General features: G+C 47.9%; 1 protein-coding gene across 1 annotated transcript in view; it reads left to right on the top strand.

The window, feature by feature from the left end:
- The window catches only part of LOC125435428 (cilia- and flagella-associated protein 251-like), a gene marked incomplete at its 5' end in the record, with an annotated part of 208,150 nt that overhangs the window by 140,300 nt on the left and 44,933 nt on the right, over window positions 1–22,917 (top strand). The window contains 1 exon segment of the mRNA XM_048501628.1: window positions 16,233–16,256. Within this exon segment, the coding sequence (XP_048357585.1) occupies window positions 16,233–16,256 (24 nt within the window).

The following is a 22,917-nucleotide window of genomic DNA, read 5'->3' as shown; positions in this document are numbered from 1 at the left end:
AGAAACTGGAGTATTTCCTTCCTGTCTTCACTGGATTCCTTCAAAAAATGGGCAGCCATGCAAAGGGAGAAACCAGGATACAACAGACCCGGACTGTAAGAAACTGGTTGTAACCAGTACGATTGTGCCATGCAGAAACGGCCTCTGCCTTAAATGATCCCACGTGAATTGCAGTCACCCCCCCCAAAACCCCTAGACATTTTGAATACATGAAGCTGCCTTATACTGAAGTAGTCTCTTTCAGGATGTACAGGACACTGTTTCTGATCTTGCACCTCTCAGTTCAGCCTCCAAGGAGGTGTTTCAACACCAAAGCTATTGATCGACATAGAAAGCACATAGCTTGTCTGTGCATGCAATATTTTTAAAAGAAATATTCCCACGATCCATGGGAGAGAGTGGAAATGTGGGAAGAGGTACACAGGAATTTCAAGGGACAATGAAAGAGAAAACTAATCCGAAATGTAAAGAGAAACTCAGCTGGTAACTTGCCTGTCTTCACTAAAGTGCAATATCAATGGCTCTACAGATGCCTTGCTGTCAGGAGGAGAACAGAATCAACAAAGATTAACAAGGGCTTAGGATGGAGGACCGCTATAGCCCAGAGCGAATGTCTGTTTCAGGCAAGCTGGGTCTGCATTCTGTATCACTACACAAAGCGTCTCCCGGATCCCAGAATCTCACCCTGACTGATGCCATGCGCTTCTGGGCTTGATTACACCCAGCAGGGAACCCTTCTCGGTAATGAGAAGGGGGGAAAAATCAACAACCTGTTTCTACAATCACAGCAAAGAAATTTTTACAGGGTCCTTTTTCTGAATGTTTGCAAGCTCTGACGCTTTCGATTCCTTTTTAGTGAAGTCCTATCATCCCCCTGTTGGAAAATCTCCAGTCCGGACTAAGTGCTGCAGTAATGGGTCTGCAGCAGGAAGGGGAGATGCAGTTTCCACCCATTTCCCCTTCTTGCTGAAGACCCAAATTTGATCCTCGCGCCCTGTTCTCCGAGAGCTGCATTTCAAGGACGTTAGCAGACTTCAGAGGAAGGGTGCTGCCCAGTGTGGACTCTAATCTGGAGAGCTGGGTTTGTTTTATCCGCTCCTACACATGCAGCCAGCTGGGTGAGCTTGGGCCAGTCACAGTTCTCTCAGAACTCTCTCTGCTCCACCTACCTCACAAGGTGTCTGTTGTGGGGAGGGAAAAGGAAACTACTTTGAGACTCCTTAAAGGTAGAGAAAAGCGGACTATAAATACCATCTCTTCTTCTCATGTCCCCTAGATGTAAAGTCAATAAAGAAGCTGTGTTAGGTGGGACTTCGTCAGTGGCGGCATGAAGGTTCTTGCCATACTTTTCTTCCCAATCTTTTAAAATGTTATTAATTGAAAAACTTTTTAAAGGAATCAGAGAAAGGCACAAAATGGTATTCATTCATTTATTTTCCAATAAACAAACATCTAGTACAAGTTGCCTCTCGAAAGTGTCCTACCAAAACGTAAAGCAAGCCTGATCCAAGCTGGCTCTGAACTTTACCGACATTACTGCTGGCTTCATTCCTGCCGTCACAGGACCTTTCTAGTCTACTCTTTGTGTATACACAATGCTGTCAAGTCACAGCTGACTTATGGCAACCTCCGGAAGGGTTTTCAGGGCAACTGAGCAGCAAAGGTGTTTTGCCATTGCCTTGCTCTCCTTTCTTTCAGCCTTGCATTCCTGCTATCAAGATCTGTAGTCACGCCGCGAGGTCAGCGCAAGAACAAGACGAGACGCGGTGATAACATCTGAGAGATGCCAGCATGGAGCTGGGTCCCCGTGTTCCTAGCTTAATTTCCTTCGCGTGCTGGTTCCTGGCACCTTTTATTATGATTCTAGCGGGGGCGTGTAGAAGGGCGGAACGGGGGGAATTCCGGGAGAGCGGGAGAGCGGGAGACTGAGAGATCATCATGTGATGCATGACCTCACCTGGCTGCTACGTGTGGAGAGGAGCATCAGCGTCTGGGCCTAATCCTCACCTGGGGGCAAGACCATTGTCCCTTTGTCCGGGACACCCGGTGGTTGTGAGCCAGGTAGTTCATGACCCGTGACTCATCGGGGGATGAGGGGTGGGGGAGCGGTGCGACCAGAAGGCCATAGGAGCGCCGGTGTGCCAGCGCTCTACTTATGGTGCTGCTGGGTCAGCAGTGCATCCCTACATCTCCTCCTTTTTTACATTTAGAAGGGAGGCCGAAATGTTAGGGGGCGATTTAAAGGGACGCTCGTCTCCTCTCTCGCTTAATAAGCTGGCTGAGCCGTTTGTGCAATACATGAGAACTTGATTATGGTGTATAAGGAAAATCGAGGGGCTTCTTACACACGTTACAGGCAATATTAGATACACATTGAATAAAACAAGATCCGATGATGAGGCACACAATCAAACCAATGCAGAGCTGTACAATAGCACTTAACCATCCTCCCGGTAGCCAGCTCCAGAGGGCTGACCACCAGTGGGGCAATACGTCATATTTCAGATTGGATACAACTTCTTGCAGCTCACGCACTTTCATATGAATCAAATGGGAATTATCAGAGAGATCAAAACAACACATATTATGTACATTCTCACAATCTTGGTGATGCAGTAACAACAAGTAACATAACTTCTAAAATCAGGGCATGCAATAACTTCAACGATTAGTTGGGTTACAGTACTCAAGGATTCCTTTGGAGGTCGGCTCCAAAGGGCATAAATGGGGCAAGGCATAAATGGAAATAACAAACATTGATAAACAATACATGGCTCTTGCTGTTTGACTACCAAAGCTACGGAGCAATGGCGTTAGTCCATGGATTTCTCAAGAGCGTAGGGAGAGCTACTGATAGTCTTTAGCATTGCAGGTCCAGTGATTCTCACGAGCAAGGTTGTGGTAGTAGGCTTGTTCCAACACATCTTCAAGCGGCTGAAAACAGCGGAGAGTTCCAAGGGTTAATCTATCAGGAATGTTCCTGGCTGCAATTCCAAGTTTCCAGCCAGGGGGGCAAGTAGAGAGGGGGGGGGAGAGAATGGACATTGTAGGTGAGGGGCTGCGACACACAGTATCAAACTGGAGCCATAGCTGGCCCAGGGCCTGCCGTTCCCTCCTGGGGGGGCCCCAGTGAGGCCGGGCAACCTGGGTGGAAGAATGGGTGTGCTGGCTCCAGAGAGATCCCTCCCATCTCGGCCTGTGCCTGGGGGGCAATCGGGCCCTCTCAACAGGGCGGCGGGGTCGGATCCTCCAGGGAGGTTCCGCTCCGTCTCCGGGATGGGGCTGGCCTGGCATGGCTAGCTGGACTCCCATGGAAGAGAAAAGACAAGCAACGCTTCCCCCCCCAGGGTTTCGCGTGCTGGCTGCTTAGTTCCCATAGATGACAATGGAAAGTCTTGTGCCCTGGAGTGGGGGGGCGGGCAATTTTTTGATAGAGAATAGAGAAGAGTACTTTGGATATGGTCTGCTGGATGAGACCTTGATTGGGTCGATGGGGGGGGGGAACTACTCCCCTTTCTTTCGTTGTTTTGGCCAAGCTTTCCTTAGGTGCAGTTGGCCCATTCCGACAATGATCACTTGCAACACTCAAGGCGTACACAAGGCAGAGAATTGCCCGAAGGCTTAGGAGAAGGGAGAGGTCACACCCAGGTCAGATGTTTGTTTGTAAAACAAACCCAATCACCGTCTAAAGTGTGGGTTTTTTGCAAAGCAACTTAAACAATTCACAATTATAGTCATATCGTAATATAGCATTCATAGGAAAGATTTAGAGAAAGATGCAAAGAAAACAGTTCCTGGGCTTGAGGTTTGATCACACGAGCAAATTGAGAGGGGTTTGCAAAAAACCCTTTATCAGATCCTAGATCTAGAGGTGGGGCAAAGGCCAGCCCATTAGAGTAGAAGGAGGGTGTGCAGAAAAAAAGTACAGGGGGGAAGGGTTTGGAAGTCAGCTCTACCTTCCCCTCCTGTAAGGAGACTTTGGCCGGTTTGAGCTCGCTTCCTACCTTCACAGCGGGAGGCTGTGTAAGATAGGTGGGGCAGGAGAGACCCCCCCTGGCACTGTGACTAGCCAGGGGGGGCTCAGCAGAAAATGTGGGAGCATGAAAATAATTCTGGCTTCACATGTAGACTTGCGCCACGCCAATGTGGCAGTGTAGGGCTCAGATGGACTAAGGAAAAGGTTCTCGGTGAAAGGCTTGAAGAAGAGTCTTTGAGGGTTTAAACTAAGATGGAGGCGGCCTGAAGCGGGTCCCATCGGCCTCCTAGGGAGCATGCACGAAGCTGCGTCCCGCTTACATTACTGGGTGTAATGGGTGAAGCCTTTCGCTGCATTGGCACACATAATCAAAAAAGGAGAGAAACTTTAATTGAAGTTATAGCTTAGAAGCAATGGAAAAATCCCTCTTATGAAGGGAAAACTTTAGGGGTCTCTTGAAAGGGGGCAAGACATACAGAACATATATAGGCATACAGAGCACGTATGAAGTAATGAGGAGGATTGCAACTTTGATTTGAGATCTTGCTCTCTGGATCTTGCAGGGCGGCTCCTTTGCAGGCTGCGATCCTGTTCTCCCTGAGGTACTGACGGTTTTGCTGCCACTGGGAGCTTTGAGCTTAGGGCTTTGCACAGGCTCAGAGGCTACGAGATCTGGTTTGAACCTTACAGCTGGAGAGGGCCAAGGGGGCTTCTTCTTCATGAAGGACTTTGGGCTTAAGGCCATTGTGCGAGCATCTTTGTCCCGTAGATGGGCTATGGGGCATTCTGAGGAGGGTTCAAAACGGCAGTCCTCTTGGTTAGTGAGACGGACTGGGCATAGTGCCAGAGTGTTGGTGTTTTCTTCCGTCAGCATTTCTTTCTGCTGGAACTCGGTGGTTATGGACTCTGCAGAGATTTTGAAATGCACACCACTCTGTGGCACTGGCGGAGGCATGGTGACTTTGGAAATAGAAGGGGCTAGCAGAGCAGGAAGTATAGACGTAGGGGGGAGCAAGCAACGAGATTTAGATTAGCTGAACTTAGATTAGACTCGAGTGAAAGCATAGAGGCAAGATGATCGGATGAACTTGTCAGTTCCTGCGGGGTGTTTGTCCACACCTGGATGTGGACGGCTCCCTGGTGCGTGGAGTCGATGACCCCTGAGATGATGAACAATCCCTGCTCAGCGGCGGAAGCTTTTGGCGAGACTAGCCCACTGGTCTCTGTGGGGATGGGATCACTATACTGAGCTGGAGCAGCGAAGATCTTGTGGGGGAGCTCCGGGGGAGGGGTTTGAGGTGCGGGCCTTGGTTCCGGGCTGGGGAGATGCCCGGGTGCGGGCCCCCCCAGCGGGCATTGGGAGTACCCGGTCTTAGACCTCCCTGGGGGTCTTCGCCCTCTGGGGGGAGACCCCCCTCCATTCGGGCTGTAGGCCCCCCCGCCGGGCAGCCTACAATCCTGGCTTTAAAGTGTTCCTGGCTTGCTGTACCGGAAACACGCCTCAGCTGGGCTGTCTCATGGCAGCCGGAGAGGGCTGCGGCAAGGAAGCGGCTGGCTTGATGTAATGCGAAAGACCCTACATCCTGGCAAGCTTTGAGCATATCGGCCAGTTCAGGGTTCCTTCCTAGGCCTCAGACCGCCATGCGACACTCAGCTGAGGCGCTCTCCTTGGCAAGGCTTTAAGGAGTTCGCCTCTGGGCCTCCTCGTTGTCAACCTGCCTCTTGAGGGCCTCCTGGAGCCTGGGTTCACAAACTCAGCATAGGGTTTTTTGGAGGCTTCTGCCGGATGCCAGAAACCTTGGGTTGCCAGCCGTCCGGCATTGGGGACTTTCAAACACGCCTTGTAGAAGCACTCAGAGGCTGCACCGTATGGGTGGCTTCCGGCAGGACGCATCTTGAGCATCGGGGTTGGCTTAAAGCCTCGCCGCCAGAAAAGCTGTGCAGCTGCGGTAGGCGCCGCCAGAGGCTGCTCCTCTGCTTATGCACTGCTGGCGGTACTCGCTTTCCCAGACCACGCACCAGCGGGCTGGCTTAAAAGCATGCCAAAGGTGGTTTTCCCAGTCCCCTGGAACCATTAGGTGGCTCCTGGCTTACCGCTTCCAGCATGCCTCCCTACATAGGGGCTGGTGATTCCTACCGCCCCGCATTGCCTTGGTGGAGCTCAGTGAGGATGCTTGTAACCTAGGGGGCAAGTACTCGACAATCCCTCTCCTAACGATGCCATCCTCCCCCTCATGATCGGGTGTAGTGGATGGGTAATACAGCAAGGAGATCGGCATCGTCTTCCGCCAGGGTCTCCTTTTTTTTGCAGATCGTGGCTAATACTTCTGTTAGGGTTTTGAAACCCGTACATTACGCGGGCGCCTGACGGAGGTGCGGTGGTTTCCAGAAAATGAAGGCGGGCTTAGAGGGAAGGAGCGGCCTAGCCGCTGAGGATTTGAAATGGGGCGGAGAAAGCTGCTGGAGGCGGCGGAGGAGGACAGGCTGGCCCACTTAGCGGATAGAGAAAGTTCCGGGGGTGAAACTGGAAGCCGAAAGGTCTAAAGGAGGGCTTATCTACAGCAGCGGAGCCATAGACCCAGCAGGCTGATGGCGACATAACACTGTCTCCACGCCAGTAGCAGTGAGCATCGGGCGCCTCGAGGCTCTCGCCAAGAGTGTGCCCGGCGTTTTCCCCATCCTTAAGATTCAATGTCCCCCCCTCCGGGTACCATGGACATTGAGCTTCAATCTCCTCAACCAATTTGCGCAATTCCCTCTCTTTATGGGGACTCCTGTCGCGATTTCTCGCTAACGCTTTTAGTTCGTTAACGTGCTTGTCATAAGCCCTGCTTTTGCAATCTCCCATAATTACCCGCGTTCCGTCCCACCAGAGAGTGTCCGGTAGGACTCCGGTCCCTGGATGTACCGATCCAGCCGGACGGGCGATATCGAAGGTGGGTCCCTGGATGCACCGCATCCAGCGGACGCCGGTACCACGGCCCTTTCCCAGGCTGCACGGTAAGCAGGGTGGAGAAGCCGAGGATTCCCGGGTTTCGGCACCAGCTTGTAGTCACGCCGCGAGGTCAGCGCAAGAACGAGACGAGACGCGGTGATAACATCTGGTGGAGAGCGCCAGCAGCGGGAGCGCGGGGGTCCGTGTTCCTAGCGACTCTCTCGCGTGCTGGTTCCTGGCACCTTTTATTATGATTCTAGCGGGGGCGTGTAGAAGGGCGGAACGGGGGGAATTCCGGGAGAGCGGGAGAGCCGGAGACTGAGAGATCATCATGTGATGCATGACCTCACCTGGCTGCTACGTGCGGAGAGGAGCATCAGCGTCTGGGCCTAATCCTCACCTGGGGGCAAGACCATTGTCCCTTTGTCCGGGACACCCGGTGGTTGTGAGCCAGGTAGTTCATGACCCGTGACTCATCGGGGGATGAGGGGTGGGGGAGCGGTGCGACCAGAAGGCCGTAGGAGCGCCGGTGTGCCAGCGCTCTACTTACGGTGCTGCTGGGTCAGCAGTGCATCCCTACAAGATCATTGGCCATTCAGTATTCTAACCACGTGACACCCTCTTAGATCCCTGCACGGGTGTCCTACATTTTCCTGAATCCAGCACAAACTCCTGATCTATATTTCCGAAGCCTTGCCTCCTTATCTGGACCGTGACCTTTGCTCCTCCAATCACATCATCTTCAGACTTCCAAATCTCTCCTGCTCCTTCAAATAGCTCCACCATTTCTACTTTGCTTTCCCTTAGGCTTGAAAATGCTTCTCAGAACACCTGTAGAATGCCACCTTGCTCATCAAAGCTCACTGCAAATGTTACCTTTCCTGTTTAGCACAACCCCTCATTTACAGTGGCCCTTTAGAAGAAGAAGAGTTTGGATTTATACCCCACCGTTCTCTCCTGTAAGGAGATTCAAAGTGGTTTACAAGCTCCTTTCCCTTCCTCTCCCCACAACAGACACCTTGGCGGATTCCGCACGGGTGGGGGTAGCAGCGTCCCACCAGCATTTACTATGCCGGTGGAGCCCCGGGACAGTTCACATGCTGAGGTGCGAGCGGCCCCAGAGCTGCTGCGGCCCACGGGTGTGCCTCCACATGTGCCACCATTTTTCTGTCCCCACACTTACCTTCTCTCCCTGCTGAGCTCCGCAGGGATGGGAAGGCATCCCCACACTGCCCTCCAACCCCCAGGGGTCAAAGTGCAGCATGGGCGTGCCTCCCAGTCCCTGCAGAGCTCCACAGGGAGAGGAAACAAATGGAGGTGCCAAAAAGTGGCACCTCCAACCCAGTGCCATTTGCATGGCACCGGGAGGGAAACACTGTTTCCCAAATGCATTTTCATTTTGGAGGTGGCGGCCATGCAGACAGCACCACTGGAACTGTGTTTTCACCATTCCGGGGTGCTGCATTTGGCCCATGCGGAATCTGCCCTTGTGAGGTAGGTGGGGCTGACAGAGTCCTGAGAGAACTGTAACTAGCCCAAGGTCACCCAGCAGGAATGGAGGAGTGTAGGAACACATCTGGTTCACCAGATAAGCCTCTGTCACTCAGGTGGAGGAGTGGGGAATCAAACCTGGTTCTTCAGATTAGAATCCACCTGCTCTTAACCAGTACACCACACGGGATCTCTTTACCATAATGTGTGTCCACACACACCACTCGAAATGATCCCTGGCCTCCATTTTGTGATTTTGTTCCCCCCCCCTTTTTTTGTTTGTTGACAAATCGATGCTTCTATGCTTTGCAACCTTGTCCTGCGATTCTTTGCACCTTCTGTACTCCATGCATTGAAGACTGAGCCCCAAAAACTGAAGAAACTCTGCCAAAAACAGGTGAGGGAGAACGGAGATTGAGCTCACAAAATGGTGCCGAGGAAGTTCAGGGAAGGCAGAGAAGTGTGGGAAACATCTCAAAGAGATCGCACAAGCAACTGGAGTGGGTTTGAAAATATTTCAACTAAAGAATCATTTTAAAATGATTTAACAGTCATTTAAAACGTTTTGAGACTGCAAATAAAACGTTTGGGGAACCAAAGATGGTAAAAACAATGCAGAACTCCATGGAGGATTTTTTTTATTATTTCCTGCCTCAAAATGTTTTAAAGGGTTTGCGTGGAAAGGACCAGTCACCTACAGAAACTTCACATAACGCATGCCCAAGTGAATGGGAAGAGTGCAGAATCTCGCCCTATTTTATAAAGTTTATTCTCACCCTACTTTATTATGGAATCATAATCTTCATCATGATTATATGCTGGGGGGAAATATGCTCAAAGTTTCCTGCTCATATTTTCAGCCTTTGAAGAAGTCGATACAACATTCTAACACCTGCAAAACAAAAGCCAAAACTTTAAATAATGTTCTTACAATGTGAAGGTTTCCAGTCCAGCATCGTAGTCCTTGCAAACCAGCACAATGGCAAAGACTCTCCAAGAGGTAAGGGAAGGTATGAGGTCTTCAGGGCAGTGTGGATGACATACAACATCGGCCTTAGTCACCTTTCTCAGTGCCTTCTGCTGAGTATGTTACCCTTTGGGGATATTTAACCTGGGCTGGCTTGCAGATTCACTGTGGGTGTGTGGGGTGTTGGGTGCTATCGGCCCCACCATCCCTCCTCCCTGCCCAGAAATACACTGCTCAGTCCCCGCATGTGGTCCCACAGCAGGGAGGACCCAGCGGGGTCTCTCCTCCCCCCCCCCAATCTGCCATGGGCTGTGGAAGGCCCTGCTGCCTGCTCAGCTGTTCTTCACACTTCCCCTCCAAGAGTTTCCCTGTTAAGCAATGTGATAAGAACATGCAGTCGCACTTGGAACCAAGTGTCGGCGTGTATTTTAGTTCAGTCTAAAAAAAGGGAGCGGGTTGTACGGTGTGAATATTCAGGCTTTAATCTTTCTGTGATATGAGTTTTGGGGAGGGGGCCAGGTGCTCCAAAGAGACCACCTTTCTTGTAGGGTTTCCAGGCAGGTAACAGTGCCTGGGGGAGACCTCAAGGATGATAGGGGAAGCACTGGGTAGAAAACTGAATTCAGAACTGAAGGATTCCCTTCCAAAACAGTTTGCCATAATTAAAAAATATATTTCATTTTAACTTTATGTTTTGCTAATTATCAGACTGTACGACCAGGAATACCAATCTCTCCTGAGTGCTGCACAAAGCTCCTGTTCCCCTCTATACTTTGGGATCACACCCCCGAAATCTAGCCCTGCTGTATATTTAGAACAGCTTGTTAATTATAAGTGCAGATGGGTCATGACAAGAGCAAGGTGCAACTCATTCCCCTCTGTCTATCTTCAAGGTCGTTTCCTTAACATCCCACAAAGTGAGCGCTGTTGTCGGTACTGTCCCAACGCTATGGACTCAATCCCTCATATCCTGCTTTACTGTTCGAGGTATAATGATATTAGAACTGATCTGGGAGCTTTACTACCTCTGGAATTTATGTTTCTCTCAGACAAACAAAACATGTCTAAGCTATAGAACAGCCCTAATGTAGAAATTTCTGAAGCAGTTGCTACATTTTTAATCCATGTTCTACATGATATATAACAATGATCCTGTTTTTGTACTTGGAATGTATGGTACTTCTGGTTTATGCCTAATAAAGGTTTTTGGATTGGATTGGATTGGTTTTGCTAATTCTTAAAACAACCTGTCCATACATAAGGGCCATCAAGTCGCAATTGTCTTAAATTGGCAAAGCACTGGCGGTATTCCAGAGGATGCGCCAAATCTAGTCAACATCTACCATCAATATTAGGACGAAAATACGATTCTTCAGCACCATCATTGTACCAACGGCAATTTATGCCACAAGAATAGCCCGAAAGCTGGACATCTTCTAGCAGCGGCACCTTTGCAAGATTATTGGAGTCATTTATGGCGACCACATTACAAACAAGGAAATTCTGTGCAGAAGTGGTACACGGAGGCTGCAGGACATTGTGACAGAGCGACAATTGCATCTTGCTGGGCACATCCTATGCCTACCAGGTCACCGTCACCCAAAAACCGCGATGCAATGGGTACCATCTGGAGGAAAGTGAAAGCAAGGTAGGCCACAGAAGACATGGCGCCAGACCTTCAAAGAAGACCCAAACAAGGTCAAAATCAAAACAATGAGATTGGGGGGAAAAGAAACTCTCAGACTGCTTTTTCAAATATGTTGTGCGGTCACAAGATCTTTGTGGTGGGGTCTGCTGACTTTTTTGCTGGCCCAATGTCTTGATTAGAAGAAGTTTTGGGGTTTATACCCCCCCTTCTCTCCTGTAAGGAGATTCAAAGGGGCTACAAACTCCTTTCTTCTCCCCACAACAGACACCTTGTGAGGCAGGTGGGACTGAGAGAGTTCTGAGAGAACTGTGACTAGCCCAAGGTCACCCAGCAGGAATGTAGGAGTGGGGCAACAAATCTAGTTTCCCAGGTAAGACTCCGCTGCTCAGGTGGAGGAGTGGGGAATCAAACCTGGTTCTCCAGATTAGTATCCACCTGCTCTTAAACATGTCATCACGCTGGCTCTCTTCTGAGTCACCCCTTCCCCTAGACCCAGCATGCAATCTCTTGAATAAGGACAACCCCGAGAAGTATTCTGTCTTCCCATGGGGAGAGATGCAGAAGGGAGGGGGGCGTTTTGAGAGCCTGTCTCTGTGCTGCAGGGGACAGATGGCAGCCTGAAGCCCAACTGAGGTGAGGCTTTTGTGTGTAGGGCGGGGGGGACCCTCCCAGCTCAGCTGCTCTGTGAGAACCCAAGAATGCTGAGGAGAAAGGCCAGGGTGGGGGTGGGAAGGAAGGGATGAGAAATGCTGAGAAGGCAGGCAGATAGAGGGCTTGAATCAACAGAAAGGCCCCTCCACTGCACAGAGAATCCCTCTCGCACACAATCTCATGGTCACATCCTCTCACAGGCACACAACGGAGCTTACCTCCCCTTCCCGGTTCCATGCCACTCGCCCACAGTATCGTTTATCATCCTCTAGTGCCAGAAAATAAGAATGCTCAAAGGGAGCTGGCATTATGAAGGCACTGACTGCCCTTAGGCCTGCTTCCACTGCCAGGCCTGTGCTCAATGCTCAAGAGCCTCTCGGCATATACATTTCTCTTGCCACTCAGTCACTGGCATACAAACAGGGCTCTCTCAAGCAGAGAGGATTACTCCTATGGATTTAGAAAGGTGTAGATCAGTGTTTCCCAACCTTTTCAAGGTCAGGGTACCCTTGACCTCACTCTTCATATCTCACGGTACCCCTGCCGCCACCCTCCACCTTCCCCTCCCATTGCCCCTGCTTGCCACACACCCCACCTTCCCCTCCCAGGGTGAAGGGAAGCACTGGGGGTGGTGGTGGCTGCTGACCTTGTGGCAGGCCCTGCCCCATGGGCCAGCTCCATGTCCTTGCTGGCACCGGTGGGAGACACCACAAAAATAAGGGGTGGTGGTAGTGTTGCCGTGGTACCCCTGGGACATGCTCACGGCACCCCAGGGTACCACGGTACCCTGATTGAGAATGGCTGGTGTAGATCTATGAAGGATGGCCCACAAGGTTGCCTGATCTGGGTTGGGGACTATCTGAAGATTTGGGGGGTGGAGGCAGGTGAGCGTGGGGTTGGAAGGAGAAAGATCTCAGTGGGGTATAATGCTATAGAGTCTACCCTCCAAGGCAGCCATTTTGTCCAGGGGGACTGATTTTGGTCATCTACAGATCAACTGTACCAGCAGGAAATCTCCAGTTGCCACCTGGAGGCTGGCAACCCTATTCTTTGAATTATTCTCACTTAAAGCTGGGGGTAGGGCTCCAAGTTCCAAAGGCATCACTGCCATTCTTGGGTGATCGCCAGGACCTTCACTTTTAGAAATCAGCCTCAGGCACTGAGTTGCTATAGTGAACCCAGGTATCCAAAGCTCCTGAACATATGTCCTGTCAGACTCATCATATTTGATTAGGAACCTAAAAGAGAGACCCACGGAATAAATGGCATAATGACTTGGGGAGCAGCAGTGGCGTAGGAGGTTAAGAGCTTGTATAACTGATCTGGAGGAACCGGGTTTGATTCCCAGCTCTGCCGCCTGAGCTGTGGAGGCTTATCTGGGGAATTCAGATTAGCCTGTACACTCCCACACACGCCAGCTGGGTGACCTTGGGCTAGTCACAGCTTCTGGGAGCTCTCTCAGCCCCACCTACCTCACAGGGTGTTTGTTGTGAGGGGGGAAGGGAAAGGAGATTGTAAGCCCCTTTGAGTCTCCTGCAGGAGAGAAAGGGGGGATATAAATCCAAACTCTTCTTCTAAAATAAATATCTCAGGATGTTAAGATGTTAATTTATAATCAATCTTATTATTTATTCATTTATATCCCACCTTAATCCCCAATGGGGGCCCAAAGCAGTTTACATTGTTCTTCCCTCCTCCATTTTAACCTCAAAACAACCCTGTGAGGTAGGTTGGGTTTAAGAGCAAGTGACTGGCCCAGGATAACCAAGCAAGCTTCCAAGCAGTGGTGTACCACTAATGGGGACATGGGGTATCCCATGTCCCCAAGCGCACACCATTTGATCACGTGGGGGGGGGGCGCTCAGGTGAGTGCTGCAGGCCAGCTCCTGAACTTCCCAGCCTCCATGCTGGGGAGCAGATGTTGCTCCCCTGGGTGCCATTTTTTCCCCTTACACCTCTCCTTCCAAGGCAGAGGTAAGGATTCAAACTCAGATCATCAGACTTTGGTTTCATACTTGTGATGCCAGGTTAATACATCTGAGCACATTATACACATTGGAGCTTTTTAAATAGATGCATGCCAAGAATGTAGTTGATATTGCCGAACAACTGGAGCTATGGCATATTATTCTATGATTCAGGGTAAGCCTGGCCATTTAACTTAAGGGGAAAAGTTCCTGGTGGTCACTAGTGTTCAGGCCCTGCAAACAGTGTCACTGTCTAGATTCAACTGGGTACACACAGAGCTGCTACTGTAACGAACTAGCAAAGTCCAGGCCAAAGTAATCGTTATCAGTTCTTTATTGTGCTGGCAGTCATAGTCTGATACAGGCAATGCAAGGTCTGAGAGCCTCAGACCTCTGATAGTAGATTTTACACAGTGGCATTTCACATTCCCGCCAATACAGAATAAACAAAGCAAATACTCAAAGCAATACAGAATAAACAAAGCATAGTTTCACACAGGCAAGTAGAGATAACCTACAAGCAAAAATCCCCATCCTAGGTAGAAAGCAAGAAGCAGCTGGCGGCCACGTCCCAAGGACAGATCACACACTAACCACATGCTGACAGCTACCTTGGTTACTTTGGAGCTACTCTAACTTCCCAGTCCAGCTCTGCTATGAGGTCACAGGACTTCACAGCTCCACTATTTCCTAACCCAGATGAGACACAAAATTACTACTTGTTGATGAGAAAAACCTGAAACATCAGACTTCAGCAAGAAGATTTTTGGTTTTCCCAAAACCGTGCGCACTCACCAATTTCTTAAAAGTTCTTCCTGAAGAGAGCAGAAGTACATTTTTAAAAATTATTTTTTAATTTATAAAACCTCTCCCACAGTAAGAAAGCAAAATAAACATGTGACAACTAAGGGTCTAGCAGGCTGCATCTGGGAGGTGAAAGCTTGTGGTCAGTCTGGTCAGTGCAGTTCAGGTGGTCATCAGTAAGTGCAATGGGGCAGTCAGGGGCCACCCACTCCTTCTGTGATTTCATAACTAAAACTGGTTTTGGGAAACTCTGCCTGAAATTTGAACTGGGCAGATAATTTGGAGACATAGAACTGTCTAATGCTGGGTAAAACGTCTGAGGTGACAAACCAACAGAACTAGGCATGACTTAAAAGTGTGACTCACTCGATTCTTTCCGAGACCTGCATTCACTATCACAGTCAGCCACAAAGAGCCACAAAGAACAGCCTTAGGTATAATCTAGTGCATTTCCCAGTTCACTTCTGACACCGTATAATATTTTTTGTCTGCAGGTATAGGGCTACCAGAAAGAAGAATTGCATGAAATAACTTCAATACCAAGAGCAACTAAACTAGAGCTTTGAACTGAACACAGAAGACAAGAATTTTACTTTAGAATCTCCATGGCAGTTGCAGAAGGCTTTGCCTTTTTTTGTCTTTTGCCAGTCTCTTCCTCTTCCACCGGGAGGGCACTTTCTGCGGGCAAATTTCCTCTCCCCTCCTCATGCAGTGCCAATCCAGACTGGTGCTGCATGCAACTACAGTTGAAAAACCATGGAAAATCCAATTACAAAGTTCTTACCATCTTGTCAAAGCTTATAGTACTATTGTGCCGGTGACCTGCACCCAACCCCCTCCCTTTATACCCATCTTTGTGTTTTCTTTTCTTGTCCAAAAGGAGGATGCTCCTGGCTTTCCCCCTCTGACCCAGATCTCCGCCCCACCCCCCACTTGATGCAAGAGGGCTGCTCTGAATGGCTCTTGTGTGCGCTGGAACAGTTGGAACACAAACGGGACTGGAATTGCAGACATGAATGTGTTAAGAGGCACTTGACAAAGATACCCATCAGCCTCTGCTATTTTCACACCAAACAAGCAGGCAGGACTTGGGTGGATACAGTTTATATGAGGGGAGGGGGGGGAACTTTAATTAAGCATCTTCTCAGAGAACTGTTCCCTACTTCCTTTTGCTCTTTAATAAATCAGAGCCAACTTTGGTGCAATATCATTTTCATCTAATCAGCAGCATCCCAAAATTACCGTGTTGTTTTTTTTTCTATTAGAAATTCCATTAGAAATTGCACATTGTGATGTAACCAAATGGCTCTCCTGCCTTTCGCCTAGCTTGGCACAGGCTAACGGGAGAAGTTGAAACCTGGGGTTCCTGTAGAAAATGGAACATACATTTGTAACAGTTTAGTGTTCAGTTAAGATGAGCCGAGAAGGTCTGAAATGCCTTTTAATAAAGGATGCATCGGGCCGGCCATTTGCAGGACCAAAAAGGGGAACTGGGCCAGGAAATGAGACACAGATTCCAGAGAGCCCTGACCCTGGTCCCCTCCCCTTGTTTTGCCTCAATATGGATTTGAAGTTCTTGCTGTCCCCAAAGGCATAAAACAAGAGACCTCTAACTATTATCAATTTGGGTTTTTAAGTAAACAAAAAAATAATAATCCTGGAGCTAATGTTGGTGTGAGGGAAGCACATTCTCTCTCTCCCTCTGTGTGTGTGTGTGTGTGTGTGTGTGTGTGTGTGTGTGTGTGTGTGTGTGTGTGTGTGTGTGTGTGTGAGAGAGAGAGAGAGAGAGAGAGAGAGAGAGAGAGAGAGCTTTTGCTGTAGCATTGGGTGAGAAATGCATGGGATTCAGCAGGACCAGGCAAAGATGGAGGGAGGGAGGGAAGGCTCCTGCCCAGCTGCTGGAACCAATATGTCAGGTGGGCCTCTGGCTCCTCCATTTGGGCCATAACTCACAAGGAAGTTTGGCTGCAAATGTGGCCAGCTCTGACAAATGTATACTTGAAGGTTCTGCAGGGCTGCGCTTTCCAGGCAAAAAGTGCTGAAACTGTACAAGCGTATACTCTCAAAAGCACTGCAAACTGTGATGGACCTTTGCATTTTGGTAAATTCTAAAAGCAACTTGGGATTGCTTCCACACAGGAAAAGTTCTCATGTGGCTTTCTTTGTATTGACAGTGGAACACCCACACAACAGTTTTCCCCACACTTCCTTTGCCCCTCCCCCTTCCCTTGGTCAAAAGTTATCCCCACCTTTGTTTTTTAAAATAACCCTGGCAATTGCTGTAGCATTTTTATACTACGATCTGTCTACCAGATCCTCCAAAGCCCCTTTCATAAGGAGATACAAAGGGAAAGGCATACTGCCACAACCAAAAGGGATATAATAAAATTATGCATGGGGTAGAAAATGTTGACAGAGAAATTTTTTTCTCTCTTTCTCACAATACTAGAACCAGGGGGCATTCATTGAAAATGCTGGGGAAAAGAATTAGGACTAATAAAAGGAAACACTTCTTCACGCAGCGTGTGATTGGTGTTTGAAATATGCTGCCACAGGAGGTGGTGATGGCCACTAACCTGGATAGCTTTAAAGGGGCTTGGACAGATTTATGGAGGAGAAGTCGATCTATGGCTACCAATCTTGATCCTCCTTGATCTCAGATTGCAAATGCCTTAGCAGACCAGGTGCTCAGGAGCAGCAGCAGCAGCAGGCCATTGCTTTCACATCCTGCACGTGAGCTCCCAAAGGCATCTGGTGGGCCATTGCAAGTAGCAGAGTGCTGGACTAGATTGACTGTGGTCTGATCCAGCAGGCTAGTTCTTATGTTCTTATAATGTTTTCTTTTTAAAAAAAATGAAAACTGCAATTTCAGAGGAACTGGCATCTAATTGTATGAATGATTTAGCTATCTATCAATTGCCAGTTTTAAAAGTCCAGTGGTAGCAAGGGAAAGGCTGCTAGCGTTGTGGGGCCTTCTCAGAAATATAAATCTTCCAATTCACATGGCATGCAACCTTGCCTCTATTGAGCACTTTAAAAAAAAATTCATACCAGACCAAAAATTGAGAAAGATCACAACACAGTTGGGGAAAAAACCAGAAAGTAGCCAGTTAGGGGGGAAATACCATTTATAAACAAAGGAGGGAGACCTCACTAAAGTTTGAGTGCTGAACAGAAGAAATCATCCATCTAGAAGCCACTTGGGTGAGATCATTTTTGCACCCGGTGACTTGGTAAGTGAGGCGCAAACAACCATTATGGCAAACTGCCTGTTTCGAGACCTGTTTCTTCTCCTCCTCCTCCTCCTCCTCCTCCTCCTCCCCACCCCCACCCCATCCCACACCAGTGCAGGCTCCTTCCCCCAATCACTAGTCTGGAAACTGAGCACAATTCTTTATGTCAAGATTTGCCCATGAAAGGCCAACAGTCCTTTCTCCCTGGGGAGGCAGGAAAGGAGCAGACTTTTTGGGATTCGGTCCACCTCCAATCTGCTCCCCATTACCACCAGCCCGTCACTTGCCTTGCATGTGAAATGAACCGGCTGTTGCACGACTCCACAAAGGGAGAGGCCCAGTCAATGGGAAGGGGTCAAAGGACAGGTCTGTTTGGGGAAGGGGCTTGCATCTCTTCCGTTGCTGCCCTTGTCCCTGGAGAAAAGGAGGCTCGGTCACACCTCAGGCACGTACGGTCCTCCTCCTCGTCAAAATAGCAGACAGGATTCGCTTTCAGATGGCCAGTCAGTGAGACAACCAGAGGGTGGTGTGTCCGTTGTATAGCCTTCGCCTGCCAGGGGTTACACAAATAGATAAGCAGGATGAAACTGGAAGGAAAGACAGAATCCTGCTCATGTTCAGGAGGGCAGGCGGGATTCATAAACCCGGCCTGCCCAGACACGGAGATCCAATCCCTGTGCTTTTTTCCTGACTCTGCTGCCAAGACAGCTAGTGCCCCTCTGACACTTCCTTTCTTTCCCTGCCAGAAACTACTTTTTCTCTGAACTACCAATAGCCATGTGGCACTTCTGGCACATCTGTTCATAAAGTGTTGTTACCTTCAGCGTGGAAATTTAAGGACAAATTGAGAACAGGGAAATGGTGAGAGCAGGGGCATCATATGACTATGCACAATGTGTAAGAAAACAAGATTTGAGGCCAGACAAAATGACGTGCTGGGAGAACTATGAACAGATCTGTTAAATTATGGTCATCTGGAGCCCCATCGCTCTCACAGCTTAGCCTGAGCTTGTCGGAAGTTGGAAGCTAAGCAGGGTCAGCCCTGGTTAGCACTTGGATGGGAGACAACTAAGGAAGAGAGGTTGTGATGCAGAGAAAGGCAATGAGAAGCCACTTCTGCTCCTCTCTTGCCTTGAAAACCCAGTGGACTGCATTACAGCTTGATAGTACTTCATTATTATTATTATTATTATTATTATTATTATTATTATTATTATTATTATTATTATTATTATTATTATTATTATTATTATTATTATTATTATTATTAAACAGTCTCTCCAGTTCTGTAGAAAGGGGATGGTCAATAAACTCACTTGTGAGGGGAATCACCTTAACAAAGCAATATGGGGATTAAATCCTCTTTGTTCAAATTAAAGCAGCACGTTAAACAACAGTACAGTAGGAGAAGCAGCAGTGGCGTAGTGGTTAAGAGCGGGTGCATTCTAATCTGGAGGAACCGGGTTTGATTCCCCGCTCTGCCACCTGAGCTGTGGAGGCTTTTCTGGGGAATTCAGATTAGCCTGTACACTCCCACACACGCTAGCTGGGTGACCTTGGGCTGGTCACAGCTTCTCGGAGCTCTCTCAGCCCCACCTACCTCAAAGGGTATTTGTTGTGAGGGGGGAAGGGCAAGGAGATTGTAAGCTCCTTTGAGTTTCCTACAGGAGAGAAAGGGGGGATATAAATCCAAATTCCTCCTCCTCCTCCTCCTCCTCCTCCTCCTCCTCCTTCACCCATCGCAGAGCTCTCAGCCTCCCAACTTTGAGGGAAGTAAGAAGTCTGTATATTCAGTCCAGGTTCAGGATGAAAAAACGTATATTTCCCAAGCCAATGATCATTCAGTGGTTTAGTTAAAACCTTTATTTAAAATAAATCTTATTATTCTTCAAATGATTAGACAGGCAATGCTCACAAATATACAGATTAAACTTGCATAAATCAGAGCAATAAGAAACAGATTAGCATACATGACATTTCTACTCCATCTAGTTGAATAAATTGAAATGTTTAAGATTCTTACCCAGGGTTCCATAGCAGACAAAGAAAGCAGCTTTCAATAAATTTCAGATTATTCGAATGCATCACAGGAGTTTACCAGCTATATAGTCTATGCTTACATAGGCAAACACGTCACTCTAATGCATTGCCTGATTTTTAGCAGCTAGGGAAGGACATTCTTTGGCGCAGGCAACAGTCTTTTCCAACAAATAGCCATTTCTATACTGATCTGTCCGAGATTTTTTTGTGGGCATAGAATTGACCCTTCATAACTCACTGGAACAGTCAACAATAGACTTTTCAAGTCACCTCAGCTATGCTGTAAGGCCAGAGAGGGAACTCAGAGACAATAAGCAATATCAGCTCATTACAGGAAGGAATAAGCAATACTGAATAACAAAGTAAACAAATTTTCCAACAGAAACAAACTTGATGGAAACAATACAGTTACACACTACATAACATACATTAATCAATTCAAGCCTTTATTGGCATATGGAACATAACAGTATAAATACAGTTAAAATTATAAGCTAAAACTTCACATTGAATCATAAGTTCAGTTTACAAACTTCAGCCAGGAACTTTGCCACTGTGAGACAACAGTTGAAATAATTACAGTTTAAAAGCATAGTTACTTTGTCTAGCTCTGTATGGGTTTTCGTAGGGTCAATAACCTGTGATAATAAGCTGGATCTTAGATTCTGGTAAAATGGGCAGTGGAGGAGAATGTGCAAAATGGAGTCCAGTGCCTTGCACTCGGGTAGACACTTGAGTCTTCCTCTATGGAGCGGGGATGGCATAATGTTAAATCTAGCCAGCATGTAGGCTCTCCTATATATAGGGTTGGTAAGCGCTGCAATATAGTAGGCTGAACATACATTAATCACATTACATTCCATCAGTTAAAAATGTTATTTCTCAGTGCAATGCCCCAGTCTCTGGATGTAAGGATTCACAGGTGGGGAGGCCATGTTAAGAATATAACCCATTCTGATATGTCACCAAGAACACATAGTTTAAACAAGAGAGGAGAGAAGATATCCTTGTCTTACTCATCTATGTACATTAATAGAAGATAGTTATCCACTCATTTATTTTACAGGTCTGTTCCATAAATCGGGTCTACATCCAACAAGAGTAGAACTTTCCTCAAAAACATGGTATGGTCATATCCATTTGTTATCCACAAAATAGCAAATTCCAGTATTCCTTGCATTTTTACCAGGTTGAAGATATTGATTTTTTGTTTTGGTTTGCTCGCACGCTGTCCTCCTGGGATAAAACCCTGCTGGTCTCCTTTTACAATGTTTGCAATTACCCTATTCTCTTTGCTACAGTCTTTGGTAGTACTATAGAGTTTAAATGAGAGCAAATTGATAAGATTCTCCTGTTGTTGGTTTTTCCTTTCATTTTGGGATCACTTCAACTGTTTCCAGGATTAAGTTCTTACTCCCAGTAATGTAATCTGGAAGAACAGGGGGTGGGGGTGGGGGTGGGGGTGGGGGTGGGGGTGGGGCTCCTTCTTCACCAAACTCATGATAGAGTTCAATATAAAGTCCATCTGTGCAGGTAACTTGCAACTATTCCAGAACTGACTCACTTACATTACTGTCTGAGCCACTTCCTCTATGTGATTTGCAGAAAATTGAGGTATTTCCAAACAGTTCATGTAACTTTAAATTTCCCTCCCTGAGTCTTATATAAAAATTATTCAGATAACTGAAAAATTCAAAAGTGATTCACTGTCATGGATAGAGTACTTTATCAATAGCATTTTTCACTTTCATAATTGGTCTCCTGATTGTATCAGCCAGTAGTTTGTGCCAACATATTCCCAGGTTTACTGCCGTATGGGAACCATAGTAGTCTTTATTTTAGCAAAAATGCTGGAGATTAAGTTAGTACTATGAGTACCATTTGGCATCTAGAAACACCTGAAAGACTTACCTTGCACCCTTTCCACTGGATGGCAGCCATCTTTGCTTCTTATTCCCAGCATACCAAGAGCATACTTTGATAGTCACTAGCCACACTCTGTGGCCACTGAAATTCAGTAAGTATTCTACCCTACTGCACTGGCCAAGGGGCCTCAAAGCTGTGCCCTGAACACTCCCCTCTCCTTTGTTGTTCTTTTTAACATCCACCCCGACAAAGCATTCTGGAGGACTTAAAAGCATGTGCAGTGGGTTGCGGCATTTGAGTGGGTCTTACTAAAAGATGGAAAGGGGAGGTGGCATGGTCTAGGGCATAGGTGTCAAACTCGTGGCCCTCCAGATGTTATGGACTACAGTTCCCATCACCCCCTGTCAGGGGATGATGGGAACTGTAGTCCATAACATCTGGAGGGCCGCAAGTTTGACACCTGTGGTCTAGGGGTTAGTATCTTGTCAGCTCCCATAGGCTAAGCAAAGTTCATACTTGGATGGGAGATCACCCAGGAAGGCTCTAAAGAGGCAGGCAATGGCAAACTACCTTTACTTCTTACTTGCCTTGAAAGCTCTTTGATGGGATCACCAGGAATCAGTTGTCAGCTGATGGCACTTCTGTACATATATATGGACTAATGATCTTTTTTTTGTCCCTAGAAACCATCAGCTTCATCTGAGACACTGTAGGGGCCTCAGCCAGCATTCATTCTCCTCCCTACTTTCCAACCACTTCTGTAAGTTCAGGATGTGAAAATGGGGTGATGGCTTCCAGCCTTCCCTTCCTTGACTATGCCTTCTCCAGGCTTGATGGTCAGTTCTCTCCCCCTGGATCTGAGCTTTTCCCCCTGCTTGTATTCCTTTCCTTGTATGGGTTCTCAGTACCAACATATGTTATCGCTCGCAACACCATAGCCCAATCTGCTCATCCCCCACCAAGGAAGCCCTAGTGCAAGAGGAAATAATAGAGAAGAAGGGGGGGGCTTTCCTCCTCCTGCCCTGTCCACTTTACAGCTGCCAATTGCTTGGTCACTCTTGAATAGGGTTGTCCACCTCCCAGTGGGGCCTGAAGTCCTCCTGGAAAATGGCTGCTTTGGAGGTTTGACACTATGGCTGAGGTCCTATATGTGCTCATTCTCATACTCAGCTGAGGTCACTTCTTTCTCCAAATCCCACCCTCCCTATGTTCCATTTTCAAATCTCCAGGAGTTCCTTATGTCCTGGAATCTCCTGGAGTTTCCCAAGACCATTCTTGAAGAAAACTAAATTGAGTTTTCAAAAATGTGGATAGTGCTTTGTGGTCTTTATTTTTTTTT

The sequence above is a fragment of the Sphaerodactylus townsendi genome, linkage group LG06 (assembly GCF_021028975.2).
Source record: "Sphaerodactylus townsendi isolate TG3544 linkage group LG06, MPM_Stown_v2.3, whole genome shotgun sequence".
Classification (NCBI taxonomy): domain Eukaryota; kingdom Metazoa; phylum Chordata; class Lepidosauria; order Squamata; family Sphaerodactylidae; genus Sphaerodactylus; species Sphaerodactylus townsendi.
This window is presented reverse-complemented; position numbering and strand designations above follow the sequence as displayed.